This window comes from Geotrypetes seraphini, chromosome 17 (genome assembly GCF_902459505.1).
Source record: "Geotrypetes seraphini chromosome 17, aGeoSer1.1, whole genome shotgun sequence".
Classification (NCBI taxonomy): domain Eukaryota; kingdom Metazoa; phylum Chordata; class Amphibia; order Gymnophiona; family Dermophiidae; genus Geotrypetes; species Geotrypetes seraphini.
In genome coordinates, this window is record NC_047100.1 from 7,244,502 (window position 1) to 7,264,373 (window position 19,872).

The following is a 19,872-nucleotide window of genomic DNA, read 5'->3' on the forward strand; positions in this document are numbered from 1 at the left end:
ACTTTGCAACCACGGAAGCACCATTTAACAAAGTAGACTTAAGAGCCAGGCATAGTCAAATGTTTTTAGCTCCAGAGAATCTGGCCTTGCTGCAAGGTACAGTGGATCATAGTAACAGCTGGTACCTCATTCCATGCTTTTTAAATTCTAATCACAAACTCAGTCATTTTGAGCAGAGAATAACAAGGTGACAGAATTCCATCACTGTTCCCATCCCTGTGGGAAACAATCCTGAGTCATTCTTTAGTGTCTATCTCAACCTCAGTCCTTCTACACCAGCTTTCTTCAATGCAAGGCTTGAGGGTCAGTGGCTGGGCCAATTCATGCTCTGATTCTTATGTGAGCCAAGTATAGGATAATGAAGCCATTGTGACATCACTAATGAGGTTGGCTCACTCATAGGCATTGGTGGAATGAGGCTTTATGACATCACTATCTCAGCTCTACAATGCTGCTACTCTTTGAGTTTCTGCCAGGTACTTGGGACCTGAATTGGCCACTGTTGGAAACTGGGCTTGATGGACCTTCACTCTGTCCCAGTACCGTGGGAAACCACCCGGTGTCATTCTTTAGTGTCTATCTCATCCTCAGTCCTCCTACACCAGCATTCTTCACTACAAGGCTTGAGGGTTAGTGGCTGGGCCCATTCATACTCTCATTCTTATGTGAGCCAAGTATAGGATAATGAAGCCATTGTGACATCACTGATGAGGTTGGCTCTTGGGCATTGGTGGAATGAGGCTTTGATGACATCACAATCTCAGCTCTAGAATGTTGCTACTCTTCGGGTTTCTGCCAGGTACTTGGGACCTGAATTGGCCACTGTTGGAAACTGGGCTTGATGGACTTTCGCTGTCCCAGTATGGCAACACTTATGGTCTTATGTTCTAACCATCCCGTGTCCTTCTTTAGCGTCTATCTCAACCTCAGTCCTTCTACACCAGCATCCTTCAGTGCAAGGCATGAGGGTCAGTGGTTGCACCCATTCATACTCCGATTCTCCCCTCTCTGCTTAAAGAATGACATGGGGACGGGAACAGCGATGAATTTTGTCACCGTATCATTCTCTAATTTTCAGAGAATGGGAGCTGCCGGCTTGGCACAAGAGTGTAAATTTGTTTAAAATGCAGTAAGACTGTGGTTTGTATGTTCATTTCCCTTTTTTTTTTTAAACTTAAACTTTAAATTCTGTATGATGTTAACCGCTTAGGTATAAACAAAGGAAAGGTTGAGATGGTCCCAGCTTTACCCTGTTATGACTACAACCATGTTATTCCTCTCTAAAAAGGGCAATAGCTAAACCTAGTGGTATTGCATTGGGGGGGGGAGGGGTTTGGAAGGGAAAAGGGGAAGACCACATTTTGTTCAGCCTGTGTTTTTAGCACCTGGAACTAGCTGGCCACTCTAGTTATATCTTTCTCCAGTCTATAGCATCCTCTTTGATATTTACCCATTCGCATCACTTCAACATAGCACATTAAAAAAAAAAAAAAAAAAATCTTTGTCCATTCTGCTAGTTTTTGTTTTAATCCGACTCAAATATACTGGTGACTTATGAAATATTAGATATTGGTTAGTAACTTAATCCAAAAGACAGGTAAACGCTGGGTCTAAACTAAAGTACGCAAATTAACCTCTTTGGAAATTCAGCTACAGTGACAAAACATCGGTCTACGACGCTGGAAGAGCAATGCTGTCTAACGCTAGGCTTCAAGTTAAGTTCAGGGTGAAAAGGCTTCAGCCCACAGCTGTGTTACGCGACCCCCGACAGAGCAGATGGAGGTCTTGGAAAGCAATGACCGAGCATGCACCCGGGACCCCAGGGGCGGGGCACGGTCCCGAGCGTTATTTCACAATACTAGTTATCACAAAAAGCTTGCTGGACAAGTAAAACGCATGTTCAGTGTACAAGCAGAACACTGCAGGCTACTGACCCATGGAATACTGCTGGCAGCCTCCACAGGCCCTGGGCTTCTACAGTCAACAACAGAGCTACGATTGGCACAGGCAGCAGACTTCATATGACAATGTGGGGAGAGGGTCGGGGATAAACATGTCCTGAGCAGCCAGAAGTCAGGGACACATATCACAAGGAGGCAGGGATTGCCAGAAAAGGAAAAAAATAAAAAATCTAAAAACAAGCTTCCCTTCTACCACTGGATAAACCAGTGTGGTCGCCTGTTAGGCCACGTGAATGTGTGGAAGTCAAGGTTAACAAATAGAAATAATAGGGTGATTGTCTAATCGCTGTCTATCATTTGATTTGGTAACCTTTTGCCCTCCCCCAGTCTTGGAAATGCTGCAATACCAACCCTCTCGTTGAACGATGCCGACCCCACCCTCCTGGTACTAAAGCAATTGAACGGGGACTTTACGAACTGGAGCCACTCTTGCTAGACTGGATCCTATTCACTGTATTTTCAAGTTGTCCCGAGCCCATGCTGGGATTTAGTTTCCCCCATTAGTGATCTTAATATGCAGGGGAGGGGGGGGGGTTGTTTGCTTCCATTGCATTTAAAGAGACAGTAAACAATTTGGTGTCAGTGTACAAACAGAAAACGGGACATTTAACAAAAAAACTCAGTGGGATGCTACTCTTATTTTCTGCTTCTGACTCTAGCTCTCCCCAGAAGTGTCATCTCAGATTAATTAAAAATTCCAGTTTCCTGAATAACTTCTGATCTCAGCCTTAGAATGGCCCCCGTCCTCAACATCCTGAAGTCGTCCATTATAATTACTGCAGTTCCTCCTTCCCTAGATATCTGCTGCCCCGACTCTGGCTCTCAGCATATTTTTTTTTTTGGTTAATGAAGTACTGCCATGTAGTTCTCTAATTGGCACAACTGTGATCAAGCATGGCTGGTAGTGGCAGAAAACTAAGCTCCTCCCACCCATTGCCCAAGCATGTGTACATCAAGTTAGATTACAGTCTCAAAGAGAGTCGTTTTTTCCTTCGCAGTGGGGACAAGAGCCTCTGCTGGAAGCAGCTTAGCCTCTGCTTCAGGAGTCAGGTATTCGAGAAGGTGGTGACCCCAGACGGGCATCGTCAGGAGCTGCCAGCGCTACAGAAAAGGAAAGGAAAGAGAGCCGTCATCTGGATTCAGGATTTCAGGGCCAATACCCTCACTGGCTGGACAAACTAGAGATTTGCCCCCTGCTGTCACACCCTACCACGCGGAAAGTGTGCAGAGAGGATCCTGGACATACATGTGTGTCCTGTTGGCCTTACTAATTCAATGCTGACCTAGGCATGAGCATGTCGTATACCTACCAATACAGATCCCCTTCCAGAAAAATAAGCCCCCAACATTATTTAAAATAAACCTAATCACACTAGCAGTATCACTTCATAAGAGGTTAAAGCAACTGCCTTAGCACCCTCAGGTTGCGAGTTCAGCTCCCACTGCAGCTCCTCGTCACTCTGGGCAACTCATAAATAAAGTACCTGTCTAAAATAGGTAAACCACTGTGATTGTGTAAGTCACACAGAAAAAGCAGTATATCAAGTCCCACCCCCTTTACGCTTCTTCAAAACAAACCCAAGTTAGCAGAAAAGGACAATTACTCTTTGAAGCTCTCTCGTGGGAGTTATGGACAACTGACAAACGTCAAAAGAGGTTTGTTCTGTTGGCATTGCATCTCGCACACCTGCATTCATGTGTGCCAATGTACACCCCCCCCCCCTTCCATTCATACGCACCACTGCCAAATCTCTTTGCTAGAGGCAGAGAATAATGCAACACACACATGGGGGGGGGGGGGGGAGGTGAAAGATCAAAAGATGAGAGCTGAAGAGAAAGCAGAAAGAAGGAAAAAAACAAAACGGAGGAGACAGGGAATGAAAAAAAAAAAAAAAAAAGTGCGAACCACAGAGCGTTTCCCTGCGAGATGTTGGGAGGAGCTGCCTAAGGAGTCTTGTCCTCCTTGTTCAACTATTGCACGGAAATGAAGCGTGGAGCAGAGCTGATGACAAACAGCTTGGGAAAACAATGCTGGATGTTTCCAACTTCTTATTTGGCAGTGCTGGGAGTTCCTGGCTATAGAAAAGTGTGATTTGATGCTCCCCCTTCTGGATGAAGACAAGAAAGCCTCGTCTCCTCCTTGGTTAGGCTGAATGACGGGCAAAATCAAGGGGCACTTACCTCTCGCAACGATCCCTTACAACGCAGGAGCTTGCAAACAACCGTGAGGGGGATGCAAAGCATGGAGGCCAAAGCAAGACTCAACCCAATGGCTTCCCCCCACCAAGGATACACATAAGTATTATTGTATGTCAGAGGCTTATAGTTCACTACATGGAAGAAGAAGATCCCCTAGAAATGAGAAAGAACCGAAGAGACAAAACATTATTTTATGGACTGGCACCTGACTAACATAACATCAACTTATAGACCGCATAACCGTGAGGATCTATGCGGTTTACAAAAGATTAACTTATATCACAAATGAAACTCTTGAAAAATTAGTTACCCAGAAATCTAGAAAACAAATGAGTCTTTAAATGCCTTCTGAAATCCAAGAAAGAAATAGATGCAAAGAATAATTGCTTAAAATCTTTATCCCAGAAAGCGGCCTGATATGACAACGTACGTTCGTGATATCTTTTAAACTTGCAACCCTTCAGGTAAATGAAAAGAGCATGAGCTTTGCAAGATTATTTTGGATTAGAAACCGTGAGTACATCTCACAGATAAGCCATTAAAAATCCCCTCTACATCAGCCACTGCAGCAAGTAAGCTAGGTTTGCGGAAATACCAGTCAAGACCAAACATGCTTAGGCTTCTGTCTCCACCATTTGACTGTACCGGCTTTGCTAATTCTAGCTACAAACTCGGTATCATTCTCTAACCTGAATATACCCAAGCACCATGCCAACAACGGAAGACTGTCAAATCTTTCACCGCGATCAGCCCCTACTACGTACACTAGAGAGGAAGGGGCAATGCACAAAGCATCAGATACAACGCTCAACATCCCTTTGGGAAAACTGGATGGTCTAGTATGGCCTTTAGCCGCTATCATTTACACTTATCTGCTTAGGCTATCAGATTCCTCCTCTTTGATTGCTGAAGGATTCCACTTAACTGTTTTATGTTATAGTTACTGTTGTAAGTGTCTTAGATGAGCGATTGTCTTATGGTTTGCGATTGTGAATGTGCTTTTGTAACCTGCTTAGAACAGACGAGATGTGTGATCGTTTAGTTTTATTTTTAACTGGTTAATTCCCTCACAGATCCATGCTAAATACAGACACTCGTGCCACTGATTTCTGCATTTTTCAACTGGTGCAAAGTACGCAATTTTCTCTGCATGTATAAATTTGCATGAATGTGTGTTTTATTTATGTGTCTGTATCCAGTTCACACATCAGTTTTAGGGGTCCTTTTACTAAGGCGTGCTAACCGTCCATTATACTCTTATGGGCATGTTAGCATTTAGTGCACTCCTTTCTCCACTATATAAAAATCTCTGCTGTATATGTACAGTCTCCTGCATGGTAAATCTACATTGTTCTTCGCTGTATAAACACCATTACTGAAAATGTACAGTCCTCATTGTATCTTCGCTGTAAATGTACAGTCTCTTACACTGTAAACCGCTCTGAACTGTTTGTGGTACTGCGGTATATAAAAATAAAGTTATTATTATTAAATCGGTTAGCATGCCTTAGTTAAATGACCCCCATACTTTGTGCTTTACATTGAGCATCCCTTGTATACATTTAGGGTTCATTTGGGGAAAAAAGTCAACTAAACCCCAATAATTCTTAAAAAATGATAGGCAGGCACCACTAGATGGCACCCTTTCCAAACCACAATACAGTATTTCCATGGAAGCCCTCTTGATACAGATACCAGCTAAATAAGGTCAACCTCTTACATAAAAAGCAAAAACAAAGGCACTCAAATGCATGAATTTACATGAACTCCAGTACGACTCAACAGTTCCCTCCTTTAACTCTGTACTTTCGTTCAGTTGGAACCAGGGCTGGGGGGTTTGGCCTCTTGAACGTTCACTTGCTGTAAACCCAGGAACTGTTTTCTTCATTTTATGTCATCCTCCTCCCATCAGAACTGGTTTTGTCATTGTGAGTATCAATAGTAGGGGGCCAAGCACCTACGCTCCTGCTGGAAGCCCACGATTACAGGCCCAAAATCCAGACAGTAAGTGCCACCGTTGAGCCAAGACTTACACTCATTAGGAATGGGTCACACTTGTTTGAAAGCTCTACCAACCTAAGTAGGGTTATCAAATACCTGGATTTACCCGGATATGTCCTCTTTTTCAGAGGACTGTCCAAGCATCCGGATGGGTTTTCAAAACTTGGCACTTTGGTTTTTGGAAACCTTTGCTCGCGGGGCCGTGTCTGGAGGGCATCTGCACATGTGCATAGGCGATGCCATGACGTCACGTGTATGCACGTGCCATCATGTAGCATGCGCAGATGCCATCCAGACGTGGCCACGAAGAGATGGGGTTTGTGTGGGACCAGGGTTGCGAGGCAGGAGTGGAGCAGGGCAGGGCCACATGTCCTTTATATATATATATATATATATATTTTTTTTTTTTTTTTAGGACATTTGGTAACCCTAAACCCAAGCCCCTTTAGGATCAGAGCCAGAGCACTGGTCCCTGATCATGTCTTTCATAAAGAGGCAAGTCTATCCTACAAATTGGGAGGGGAAAAAGATCGACACGTATGCAGTGGCTCAGCGAGGGTTGACAGGTGCCTGGGGGGGGGGTGGCACCCCGTCTCTTGCCCTCTTCCCCGCCCGCCATGCACACCCCTTCCCCCTACCTTTCTAATTTCAGCACGAGCAGTGAGCAACAACTTCAACTAGAGATATGGGGGGAGGATGGGGAATAATAGGAAAAGGCGGAGGGGGGAGGAGAGGAGGAAGGGTGTCAGCGCCCCCACCAACATGGCACCTGGGGAGGACCGGGCCCCCCTCCGTTGCTACGCCACTGCTCTGTGGACTGTTTATTGAAACTTGATGAGGATAGATTACGTGCCAACCAGCCTCCTAGTTTTACTCTCAAACTGGTTCCCCAAAACATTGGTGTAGCCCATGGGTGGGCAACTCCAGTCCTCGTGGGCCGGAATCCAGTCGGGTTTTCAGGATTTCCCCCCCATGACTATGCATAAGCTCTATTTGCATGCACTGCTTTCAATGCATAGTCATGGGGGGGAAAATCCTGAAAACCCGACTGGATTCTGACCCTCGAGGACCGGAGTTGCCCACCCCTGATGTAGCCCAGATGCAGCTCATACCCAACCAGTGGTGTAATAAGGTTGGGGGGGGGGGGTGCGGTCTACCTCTAGCATTGTCTTCCTAAGGGCGTGGGGCTCCTCCTCCCCTCTCCTTGCCACCAGCACCTCTTGCCATCCCCCGTACCTATTTCACTTCCCCGGCATGAAGTCGCTGCCCGTGTCAGCATTGGCGCTCTTTCTGATGTCACTTCCGGGACTTTTGTGTTATCCTTAGATGTCTTCCTTTCTAAAATTATTGTATTTCACCCTCTACCCTCTTGTCAAGTGGGGTCTTGTTCCCCGTTTTGGTTCTCGTTAATTATTTCATTTTGATCCCTCTCAATTTAATTGCATTGTATATCGCCTAGAATGTCAACAGGCGAGCAATGAAATGTTTAATAAACCTTGAACCCGCACCTAGGAAGTGACGTCAAAGGGCGAGCCAGCGCTTGATGTGAGCATGCTGCTTACGCTGGAGAAATTAAAAAGGGAAAGGGAAGGTGGCGTGTGCGGCGGGGGCACCAATGTACCCAACCCGGAGTTAAGCATGCTTTCCTCGCTACTTTGCCTCCTCATTTCCCCATCCCTATTCCCTGCACCTACAAGCACAACCAGCTGTGAAACCGTTGCAAAAGCTCGTAGCCAACGAGCAGAGGACAATTTTCAGCCACAGTTATGTGGGCAAATTCCTTTGAAAACTCTCCACTTGAATATATTGCTTCTACTTTTGTGTATTTCAGAGGAAAGGAGGACAAATATTTTATGCTGCTTTTTTCATTTGCAAACACCATTTACATATCTCAGTTTATACCCCAGACACATGGGTCTGTAAAAAAACCTTAATTTGATCTTCAATCTCGTTCTTTGGAATGGTCCACCCTTGGCATCCCTGAAGATCACAATTCCACCCTACCTGTCGGGGTCGGCGAGACCATCCTCAGGCCAGAGAGGGGGCTTGAACTGGGGACTTTGTGCACAGAAATACAAAGCATCTGTTTCTACCGTTAAAAGACTTACCACACAGACTAGGGGGGTAAGAACAGACCAGCACCATTTCATGTAAGGGAAAGGACGATAACCAATCATACGAGCAATGTCGTCCATGAACCGATCTGCACCTGCATTGGATCAAACCAGAAAAGGCATTTACGGCTCTTATTCAGAACAGCAGGCTTTGCCATGGCGCTTTCTCTACCAGCAACTCTTACAGACATTCCTCATCATTTTAATTATTCTGCACAGACTTCAGTGGCATCGGCTTTGCAAAGACTAGATTTAAAGCAATGCACCAAATCACTTTGCATTTTCTCTCTCTGGGCCGAGCACTGGGGTAAGGTGCATGAACCTCCTTCATTCACAAGAACAGGATTGCGCTGAAGACAACGTGTGTGAACAGGAAGTTAGCACAGCTCATCTGTCAGAGCAGCTAAAGGACAAGAGGCCTTGCCAGGAAATCAAACAAAGGGCCAGCTTCAGAGAGATTCGTCCTAAATCCCAGACTATTCAACACTGAAACAGTCATCGCAGAGAACAAACCAGCTCTCGTGCACTGACATTCAACCCCTGATTGATGTGAAAAGAACCGGGCAGGAAACGAAACCTACATTTCAGAAAAGTAATTGGCAACTAGCAGAGATTTTTCTATTGGACAGAGTTTTGTTGAAACTGAAGGTCAAGGAAGGGGTGGGAGGGAATCACAAAAAATGCTATTTGGACTTTAAGCCTCCTTCCTTCTTTCACAATAGGAGATAAAATGGAGAAAACATTAGGTGAGGATCTGTATATGAATAAATATACAATATATTTTATATAGCTATGTACAAGCAGGTAGACTGATATATTATTGGCAGAAATAAGAAAGAGAATTGATTATGGTTTGAGGGTTGTATTGAGAACCAACTCAGAAAATGCTAACTCTGTATTGTAACACCTTTACAAAATCACAAGTATTGATTATGGTTTAATAATGTCTGTATTGAAACCACCTTAGAGAAAACAGGAGACGACATTTTCCCAAATAATGAACAGCCAGCGAAAGAGACTCTGGTGTCCAATCACTTTTATTGTATCTCAACACTCGACGCGATCGTGTTTCGGCCCCAGTCTTTGCTCGGTTTCGAGAAAGGTGTTCACATCAGATTGCGGAGCTATATTTCATAGGACCTTATATAGGCGTTCCATTTTTGTCAAAGGACCGGTGAAGGTATAATACGTTGAAAAGAAAAGACTCCTGAGGCAGGTCCAGTTGGGGCCGAAACACGATCGTGCCGAGTCTTGAGATAAAATAAAGGTGATTGGACACCAGAGCCTCCTCCGCTGTATTGAAACCATCCCAGGAAACGCAAACTCTGTATTGTAACACCATTACAGAAACTCATGTATTTTTTTAACACCATTACAAAGCTCGTATAAACCGCTCCGAATTGACTCCCCAGTCATTAGCAGCGGTATAGAAGCTTTCAATAAACAAAATGAATTTACCTTCTGTGATGTATTTGAATCTGTTTTTAAGTATTAGTCATGTTTTAGGTAAACTGCTTTGGGGTTTTTGGAAATGCAAAGATTGTATACTAACTGAAGAATACATCAAAGCTATTCATTCCTCGTTCCCCGCACCAGCTACAGTATTCTTCAAAGCTAAGAGGCCAATTTTCAAAGGAGTAAGGCGCTCGACGTTGAGGGTTAGGCACATAAATTGGTCCCTTTGAAAATTGGCTAGGTAGGGCCTAGTACTTAAAATTCAGGTTCCTAAAAACTGAGCAGCTACATGAGTGGAGTTCAGCTGTGCAACATATAGAAGCTCTGATTTTCAGCCCTAGATACCTAACGAGTTCCTCAAGCTTGAGAAATGAAGTGCAGACCTGAATGTAAGTAAAACTAGGTTTTAGGTCCCTGAACTTGGCTGGAAATCCACCTTGAATTTAAAAAAAAAAATAATTGGCCATGGCAGTGGGTTCCGGTGCTCCTGTTCCCTTATTATATTGTTCTAATTGTCTCATTCTCTCTTCCAGGCCTCGCCTTTCCCACAACCTACTGGAGATGCATTTGCTTTGTGTAGCTTTCACGGAAGCAGGGTTCAAGTCCTCGAGGCTCTTACCATAGACCCAGGCGATCACAACACACTCCCAGAAGGCTTGCCACAACAGCGTTATACCACTGGCTGAGTAATAGTCAAACAACTGGAAGACATACATTCCACCCTGCAGTTACATGACAAAGGACAGCACTGGTCATTCTTCCAATTAGGAGTAAAGCAGCAGTTTTAACTTTAATCTACACATCGATAATCCAAAATGCTAGTGGAACGGCAATACCTGCTTGCACTGGAAGCTGAGTTTAATTTATGCCCTGGTACAAAAAAAAAAAAAAGTTACTGATTGCAGATTGTCATCTCGAAACCAAACTAAATCCAGAACAAAAAAAAATTAATAATAATCTAAAGGGCCTTCTTTTTACCAGATTCCCAGAATCTATATCATTGTTTACTTTTTTACTTGCTGGGATGTTGGTTTATGCTGCCAAAATACTAGGAGTAATAAATAAAACAAATTTCAGAGCACTTATTTCTACCATAAGTAAGAATTGCTACTTTAAATTCCATATGATTTGGTCAACATGTCCTTTATTGGGTAGGGTTAAATGGCCATTTTTCTCAATGGAGGAGGGGGAGCGTTGCAGGGGGGGTCCGTTACTAGGACTGGTGCTATTTAACTTATTTATAAATGATCTGGAAATTGGAACGGTGAGTGAGGTGATCAAATCTGCAGATGACACTAACCAAACAATACACTGTTATACACACAGTCACTCATTGATCATTAGTAAATTAGATTACTGCAATGCTCTTTTACAAGGACTAAAGCAATTCTAAACAAAATATAAACTTCTTACTGGTGCATACAAATTTGACTATGTAACTCCACTCGTGAAATCTGAACATTGGTTACCTATTTCGTCGAGGACACTATATAAACTCGTGCTTCTAACATTATTAATTACCAATTCACCAGCAAGGATGTTGAGGTCTGTTCATAAAAAGCTTTTGCTAACAGTTGCATCCTTGTGAATTATTTGGACACTCAGAGAGTCTATATTTAATGTGAATACCTTGCCAGGCTCCCTATGTCTAGTCATCCCTTACTAATTTTAAGCAAAGCTTAAAGACTTCCTTTGAGGACTGAAGTAGAGTGGCTTTGGACTGGAGATGGCATCTGGAACCGGGTGTGTGTCTTTATTAATATACCCCCTCCCCTTTTACAAAAGCGCAGAAGAGGTATTTAGTGCCAGCCAGTGCGCTGAATACTCTGCGCTGTTCCTTGGTGGTTGAAGGGCTGCTCGGCATAAGTAACTTTCTACTAAAGGCCTCTTTACGTTTCTTTCGAAGTGGTCAACTGCAAAGAAACAGAGTTCCACACCTTGCACAAAGCCGATACTATAGTCTAACTTGGAATAAGAAAAACAAGATGAACTTTAAGACCTTGAATTTTCTGCCCCAGCTGACTCACTTACCTCTGTCACCATGGAGAGGTCAATGATGAAACACACAAGACAGCAGAGGGCAGCTGTGATTTCCCTCCGCACAAAACCGTTGATGGGGTGAGGGAACAAGTCCAGGATCCCTGTGATGAACCCTTCAACGCCAACAAACTATTTAGAGAGAAGAGATGGAGAACCAAAAATGAATGCATGTGGTCTCTGTGCAAGAAATATGAAAAACTAAGAGTCTCTTTTACTAAAGCTCATTGAAAGGTTAGCCAAGTGCCAAGAAGTAGAGAATGACACGGGGACAAATTTGTCCACGTCAGAACTCGACTTCCACATCCAGTCTTCGCGAGTTATATCGCAGTCCCATTCCTGTAAGCCAGGGGTAGGGAACTCCGGTCCTCGAGGGCCATATTCCAGTTGGGTTTTCAGGATTTCCCCAATGAATATGCATGAGATCTATGTGCGTGCACTGCTTTCAATGCATAGTCATTGGGGAAATCCTGAAAACCCGACTGGAATACGGCTCTCGAGGACCGGAGTTCCCTACCCCTGCTGTAAGCTCTGCCTTAACCGCACAAGCCTCGAACAGAGTTTGCAGGGATGGGGCAGAAACAGGAAAAGAACTCGCAGGGACAGAAAAATGAGTTCCCGCAGGGACGGGGAAAAATCTGTCCCCGTGTTATTCTCTATTAAGAGGCAATGCATCAAAACAGCGGAGGACAACGGTGTGCTGATAATCCCGAACCGGCATTTGAGCGCAGGACAAAGGTGTGCTGATAATCCCGAACCGGCATTTGAGCGCAGGACAAATGCATGCCACCGCTTCCACTGCTTTGAGGCCTTCCCTTTTGCGCTCTAAGGGTGTGTGTGTGGGGGGGACGGGACCCCCCACCCACTAAACTTAGAAGTCCTCGTGCTCCCGTTGGGGGGTGTGTGTGAGGGGGAGGGAGGAACCCCCCCACTTACACTGAAAACTCCTGAAGAGCAAAAACAGGAAGGAGAACGGGAGTTTTCAGTGTACTGGGGGGCTTCCCCCCCCCCCCCCAACAGGAGTGCGAGCAGTTCTAAGTGTAGTCTGGAGGATCCCTTCACCCCCACCTCCAGATCGTAAAGCAGAAGGCCTCAAAGTGGCAGAAGTGGCGGGGTGCATTTATCATGTGCTCAAATTGTCGGCACGCCGTTGTCCTCCATGCTTTTGACAGCGTACCCTACTAAGAAGCCTATATATATACCTATATACCCTACTAAGAAGCCTATATATACCTTATAGGCTTCTAGAATTTAGCACACACTAAGTTTTTTTTAGTAACAAAGTTCCTGTCATTTCAATTCACTTTCCTCACCCTTGACCACCATCTCTCTTATGATGCTCACTCACTTATCGTAATTGCCTTCTACTCTCTTCTTTTCTCCCGTTTCCCTCCCCACTGCTCTGCATTGATCCTTGTCCTCACAAGCTGACAGTGAAACGATTGAGAGTTAAACTGGGTTATTTTTGTCCTCTTCCCCGTCACTTCTATAGGTTTCCTTCTGTCCCCTCTCTCCTTTGCTCCCATCCTTCTTCCTGTGTTTGTTGGTCTTTCCGCCAAAATCTAGGGTCCCAAAGTTTTTCAGATCAATTTTGAATTCCTCAAGTAGATCGAGATCTTTTCCTTTGGGATACCTGGCTGTCGAGTCCCAGAACGAGAAGCATGAAGAAGAAAAGGGCGGCCCATATTGGAGCAAATGGCATCAGGGTCACAGCTTTGGGATAGGCGATGAAGGCCAATCCTGGACCTGTAGATCAAATGGAAGTGGGATGAGCAAAAGCTGATAACCTGACCATTCTGCAAATCACAGGACAGGCAATTCGTGAAAAAAATATTACACAGGCAATTCATGAAAAAAATATTACACAATGAGCTTGAGGGTAGTGAAAAAGAAAGGTGGCTGGGGGGGGGGATCCGACCAGTCACCTCAGAGCAGGGTGTGGCTAGCTAGACCTGAGAAATGCCACATATTCTTGTAGATATGCAAAGAAAGAATTTCCTTTTCATGACACCCTTTTTTGCAGACATTACTGTAACAGAGGGTGACCCAAAAATTGCACGCAGGGACACATGCACGCATGGACAATAGCGGGAGTGGATACTATTTTGCCTTTTTGAGGTGGGTGGGGGGGACCCCCCCACTACACTTTAAAGATTCACTTGCTATCTAGTGTTAGGGTATGGTTTATATCATGATTATAGGAACCCTAATAATGATATAAACCTTACCCTAACAGGAAGGCCCCATCCCTTGGGAGGGGCTTGAGGCGCCTCGGGCACTTCAAGCCCCTCCCACGGGACGGGGCCTCAGGAGTATCAGCAAATCAGGGCCTTCCACTTAAACCGCCACAGTTCTCCATGCTTGCCCTTGTCCGTGCACGCAATTGTCGGTCTGCGCACTTGTCCCTGCGCATTGGTCGGAGCGCAATTGTCCTGCACTCATTTTGTCGGTGGACCATTACAGAGCCACTCCCTTTAACAGGGCAAGCTCGTAGAAAAGAAGTGTGGCCTAGAACTCCTGGGCCCCGAGTGCATCACTTTAATTTGGGCTGGGTCCAGGAAGTACAGGAAAATTTAACTTAAGAATTTCTGCTCAGCACTGGCGTCTAAAGCCACCGTCATTCCGAGGGCATTCCTCAATTTTTTTTTGCTTCAGTTTGACTTTGGACTTACAGTCACGGACCCCTGATGAAGGCAGACAAACAGCCGAAACACAGACCGTATAGGGCCCTAGGTTTCTATTCATCCATAGAAGAAGTCCATCTGTGTGTCATACCATTTGCCTACTGAAGAAATTGTAATCGTGGTCAGGTGACAATTTTTACAACGCACAAAGCCACATCGCTCTAGTGTATTAACAGTGACAGCCACAACTGTTTTAAATTAGTTTTATTAATAAACTTGGTTGCGCCTTGGACATCGACTCCACTTTGCTGTCCGTTTGTGGATTAGCGTTCTTTCGTGACTTTCATTGTATCCAGTGGTTTTCATGTTTGTTTCCTCTAGGAAACCACTAAAATAGGCAAAATGTCAGCCTTCTACTGAAATGCCTCAGAATATTTACGAGGGAGACAGTACCTATGTAAGCCCTGCATAGATAATAAAAAAATGAAGTCTTACAGAGGGAAAATTGACTGGAATGACATAATGTCTGTTTGATAGCAGACTTTATTCCAGCCCACAGAAGCATCATCATACCACATAAAACCAAAGAACCTCCAGGGGGCGATAGAGATTAGGTATAAGCTTCACAAAACTGGACCAAACACCGCTGAAGGACAGGATATAAATAGTTTTTTGTTTAATATAATTTTTATTAATTTTCCAATGGCAAACACCATAAAAGAAATACAAAAGGCATACAAAGAACAACCAACATCAATAAACAATGTAAAGCTATCCGCGTGGTTTCTTCATGGAAGCTTAAAGGTTAAAGTAACCCCATCCTCAATCCCCACCCAAACCCATCCCCTGAGATCCTCAGCATCATGAATTTAAGAGCATGGGACAAACCATCCCATATAGGTGACCAATTTTCTTTATACTGTTTCCACATTCGAGGTGACCCTCTCTACATCCAAATATTCCAATTCGTTTCTCCTTAAGGTAAAAGTGGGAGCACCAGACTGTCTCCAGTAAATCATAAACAGGTTTTAAATAAAGAAATTACAAGACGACCTTCATAGAATTGAAGGAGCGGGGAATAAGAGCGAGAACTACCAGTCTTTCTCAGTACTTACCAGACTCCGCCACCTTCGAGATGTCCACTCCTTGCTCCGAAGCCATGAAGCCAAGCACTGAAAATACAACGAAGCCAGCAAAGAAGCTGGTGGAGCTGTTGATCACTGCCAGGATGTAAGCGTCTCTGGAGCACCACACAAGGATGAAAGAGAGAGAGAGAGAGGCAAGCGTCATAAGGAGAGGATAGAAGGCTCTCCACCTGCCCTGGTTTTCAGAGGATCCTGGGGATGCCATTGCCCAAGGTGAACCATACTCCAAGAAAACCAATTTTGATTTCTAGCCATCTGTCATGCACACCAGATCTAAGCCTTCAGAAACATGCACACAGCCACTGCTCGGGTTAGAAAGTCTGGCTACCAAGACACAGTCCTTTTGAATTTTCCCAGTACAACAGCAAATGTAAGTTTCAAGAGCGTTTTAGCCCAAGGAAATTAGTGACTCTACCCCATTTATAGCTGACCAGTTTTGAAGCCTTTTTGACTCCTTTTTTGGAAAGGAGGGATGTCGTCATCGTTCTTTCCAGGCTAAAGCTGAATACAAAAAATTGGACCGCTTTCTTATAAGAAAATCAGTGGAGAAGCCAGGTTAGAAAGTGGGAATATTCCAGTACGAGTTCTGTTCTGGTTTTGCCTTGGTGTTTTCCCCACTGGATTTTTATTGAACTGGAAGAATTTTTAACAAGGGAAAAACAAACATGCATACACACACAACACAAACACAGAATGGCTTTTTAATTTCATATAGACCATTAGAGGGGGAGTCAGAATTGAGGATAAAGATCGCTGGAGAACACACCTCCCTACAATTTCTCTCCTGCAGGAAGGAGATACTTTCAGGGTATTTGGACTTTGCTCAATACCAGTAATAAGATTCTACTGTAGTCCAAGAACATTTGGGATTTAATTTTAGGTTTAAAGTTTTTTATTGAACTTTAATTAAAGAGAAAATACTTAAGTGAAACAGTCAATACATCAAAGTATATACCATTGATATAGTAGATAAAACATAATATCTCAACTTTAATAACCTTTAACATTGCTGGTATTTCTAATTCGCAGTGATAAAAAAGTTACAACTAGCTACCCATTTTCACCCGGCCCCTACGTGAGCATACTCACCTATAGCAGTTGTTGTGGAACCGATTATAGCTCCCTAAAGCTGTCAGTGCCCCTAACCCAATGGCATAGGAGAAGAATATCTGAGTGCCAGCATCAATCCAGACCTGATGGAACAGGAGATATTGTTCAAGGGAAGAAGAAAGACAGTGAAGGATGAGCACAGCAGCGTTCCTCCAGAAACGAGACGTTCATGGACTGAGTTTCTGGAGAAAGAGAAGACACCCTGCAAGAAGGACGACTACGGATGATGTTTTGCTGAAGACAAATATCCTGGTACAGTCTCTGCCTGAAGGCTGAAGCCATCTTAGTTTTAATAATAACTTTATTTTTCTATACCGCAATAATCTTGCGACTTCAAGGCGGTTCACAATGAAGAAAAGCTGTACAAATAGCGAATTACAGGGTATAGGTAGATAAGAAAACATTGAACGGTCAGTGAAAGTACAAGGTGAGTTACAGGGTCAGTGAATTACAAGGTTCACAATAAGTAACACCATACAATCAGCGAATTGCAAAGCGGATAAGAGAACACTGTGCGGTCAGAGAATTACAAGGTGCAAGATGGATTAGAGGAAAATATACATAAGTTGTTGAAGAATTTACTTGTTTCCATATTACATTAAGTCACGGTGCTGTCTTAGAAAAGCTGATTTTTCACTCAGAGAATAGTTAAGCTCTGGAACGCATTGCCAGAGGTTGTGGTAAGAGCGGATAGCGTAGCTGGTTTTAAGAAAGGTTTGGACAAATTCCTGGATGAAAGGTCCATAGTCTGTTATTGAGAAAGATATGGGGGAAGCCACTGCTTGGCCTCGATCATTAGCACGGAACGTTGCTACTATTTGGGGTTCCGATATCTTGCTATTCTTTGAGATTCTGCCTGAAAACGTGATACTCTTTGGGGTTCTAGAATGTTTTGTAACTCTTTGAGATTCTGGAATGTTGCTACTCTTAAGGTTTTGGCCAGATACTAGTGACCTGGATTGGCCACCGTGAGAACGGGCTACTGGGCTTGATGGATCATTGTCTGACCCAATAAGGCTATTCTTATGTTCTGATATGGCAGTGGCCCTTTGATTGATAAACTACATAATGACCTTTGATTTATCCTGTTCAAGGTCAGGCTGTAGACTATCTACATAATCCAATGCATCTTATTCCCCACCCTGAAATGCTCAGAATTGGTTGGTCGTTACCTGAGCTTCTGCAAGCTTGGACCAGTCGGGTTTTAGATAATATACAATGCCATCTACTGCTCCGGGAAGGGTGACGCCATGAGCCAACAGAACAATCAGCACGACATAGGGGAACAGGGCAGTAAAGTAGACAACCTAGAAGGCAAAAGTCAAGAATTCATTCAGAATAGATGCCAAATTCTCTACTCATCGCAATTTCTCTGCATGCAGGTGGCTGGTCAAGTGGTTGCTGTTGTCCACAAACCTTGCCATAGCCGAGTTAAGCACAGATCAATGAGCGTCAAGACTCTTAAGCCACCCGTGATGGTTCCCTATAAAAGGGACACAGGCAAACCGGGTGCAAAGCTCTACTTCCATTCTGTTAAACTCTCGGGACCTAGGGATGTGCATTCATGTGACATGGCGTGGGACTTGTCGCCCATATTGTTTGTACCCAAAATGATAGGAAAAAAAACTTATCAATAGAGAACACTGTCGTTCCAAATAGGATGCACAATTGGCAACATTTTCCCATGAAATGAAAACTTAATAAAACAAACAAATAAAATGACCTTCATACCCCTAATAAGATCTTCTTGTTGTTTAAGTTTTATATTGAAAAACCACCTTGAGTATATGTAAAGAAAATAACTACAGATCTTACTCCTATGCCCATGTCTGTTTTATGTTTTTTAGTGGGTTTTTTTAAATAATTCTTTATTCATTTTCAAAAATTACATTAAGTGTTAAATATTTTCATTCACAGTAACAATAAATACATCACTTATAAACAATCATTGGAATATTACATAAATTCTTATCCCTATCCCTCTCCCATCCCTCCCAACCATATACTCCATTATTGTATGATATATGTAATAATAAAATACCCCCCTCCCTACCTCATAAACTGATAAACATAAGGGAAATAATTTTACTTAATCCTGACAATATTTTGTTAATGGTTTCCACACATCCTGAAATTTCTTAAAATATCCCTTTTGTAAAGCAATAAATCTTTCCATTTTATAGATATGGCATAAAGAATTCCACCAAAAATTATAATTTAATCTCCTCCAGTCCTTCCAATTATATGTGATTTGTTGAATGGCAACCCCTGTCATTATTAGTAATAATTTATTGTTATTTGCAAAAATCTGACTTTTTGCTCTCATATCCATACCAAATATCACAGTATCATAGGATAATGCCACTGGGTTCTCTAATAAATTATTAATTTGGTCCCAAATTGATTTCCAAAAATTCATAATATATGGGCAATGAAACAATAAATGATCTAAAGTTCCTGCTTCTAAATGACAATGGCAGCATCTATTAGACAAAAAACTATCTAATTTTTGCAACCTAACCGCTCTATGTAACAGAAAAAACCAAGTTTTATGTTAACTAGCTGGGGAGGGGGAAATATATTGAAAGATCTGCGTCACCGACTTTTATAGCATTCTGATCAGATTAATTCTGTTTAGAAACCAACAGAGCAATAAGATCTAAAAATAGTCTGAGCTTACAGGCCTAATGCTGCTTCCTAAATTATGATTAGTTTCTGAATGAGAAACGAGACATTTTATCTCTCTTCTCCAGACAGAGGCTGCAATAGCAGGAAACCAGGATTCAGTGGCGTAATAATGGGGGGGGGAATCCACCCTGGGCGCCGGCTCCTCTCCGCCCCCCCTTCTCTTCCCCGTATCTCTAGCTGTTCACCACCACGAGCAACAACTTCAATGTGCACACAGGAAGTGACGTCAGAGGGAGAGCCGACGGGGGCCACAAGGAGCACGAACTTGATGCTCACGGTGGTGAACCACTAGACTCGGGAAGGGGGGGCAGAGATGAGAGCAGGGGGTGCCACACCCTCACTACGACACTGCCAGTATTGAAGAGTTTGGGCTTCTGCGTTCTTAGAGCCTGGTGTACACAAGCCTTTGCGTCAAACGATCTCTTAGCAGTCACTTTAAAAAGCCACTCTCACCCTAAAATAATAATAATAATAATACACAGTTCGCGAATCGCGGACTCGCTCATTCGCAGTCTGCTCCGACCGCCTCTTCCTGTAG

The 19,872-nt window shown here is 43.6% G+C and overlaps 1 protein-coding gene across 1 annotated transcript in view; it reads right to left on the reverse strand.

Annotated features, from left to right (window-relative positions):
• Positions 1-1,103: 1,103 nt before the first annotated feature.
• The window catches only part of LOC117351433 (sodium- and chloride-dependent creatine transporter 1-like), a 56,693-nt gene continuing 37,924 nt past the window's right edge, over positions 1,104-19,872 (reverse strand). Inside the window, exons 6-14 of the mRNA XM_033926713.1 lie at positions 17,819-17,953; positions 16,626-16,729; positions 15,507-15,631; positions 13,401-13,513; positions 11,762-11,899; positions 10,350-10,452; positions 8,270-8,370; positions 4,143-4,313; positions 1,104-3,062 (exon numbers count right to left, since the gene is read on the reverse strand). Coding sequence (XP_033782604.1) covers positions 2,919-3,062; positions 4,143-4,313; positions 8,270-8,370; positions 10,350-10,452; positions 11,762-11,899; positions 13,401-13,513; positions 15,507-15,631; positions 16,626-16,729; positions 17,819-17,953 — 1,134 coding nt within the window. The 3' untranslated portion in view covers positions 1,104-2,918. The remainder of the gene's footprint in view (positions 3,063-4,142; positions 4,314-8,269; positions 8,371-10,349; positions 10,453-11,761; positions 11,900-13,400; positions 13,514-15,506; positions 15,632-16,625; positions 16,730-17,818; positions 17,954-19,872) is intronic.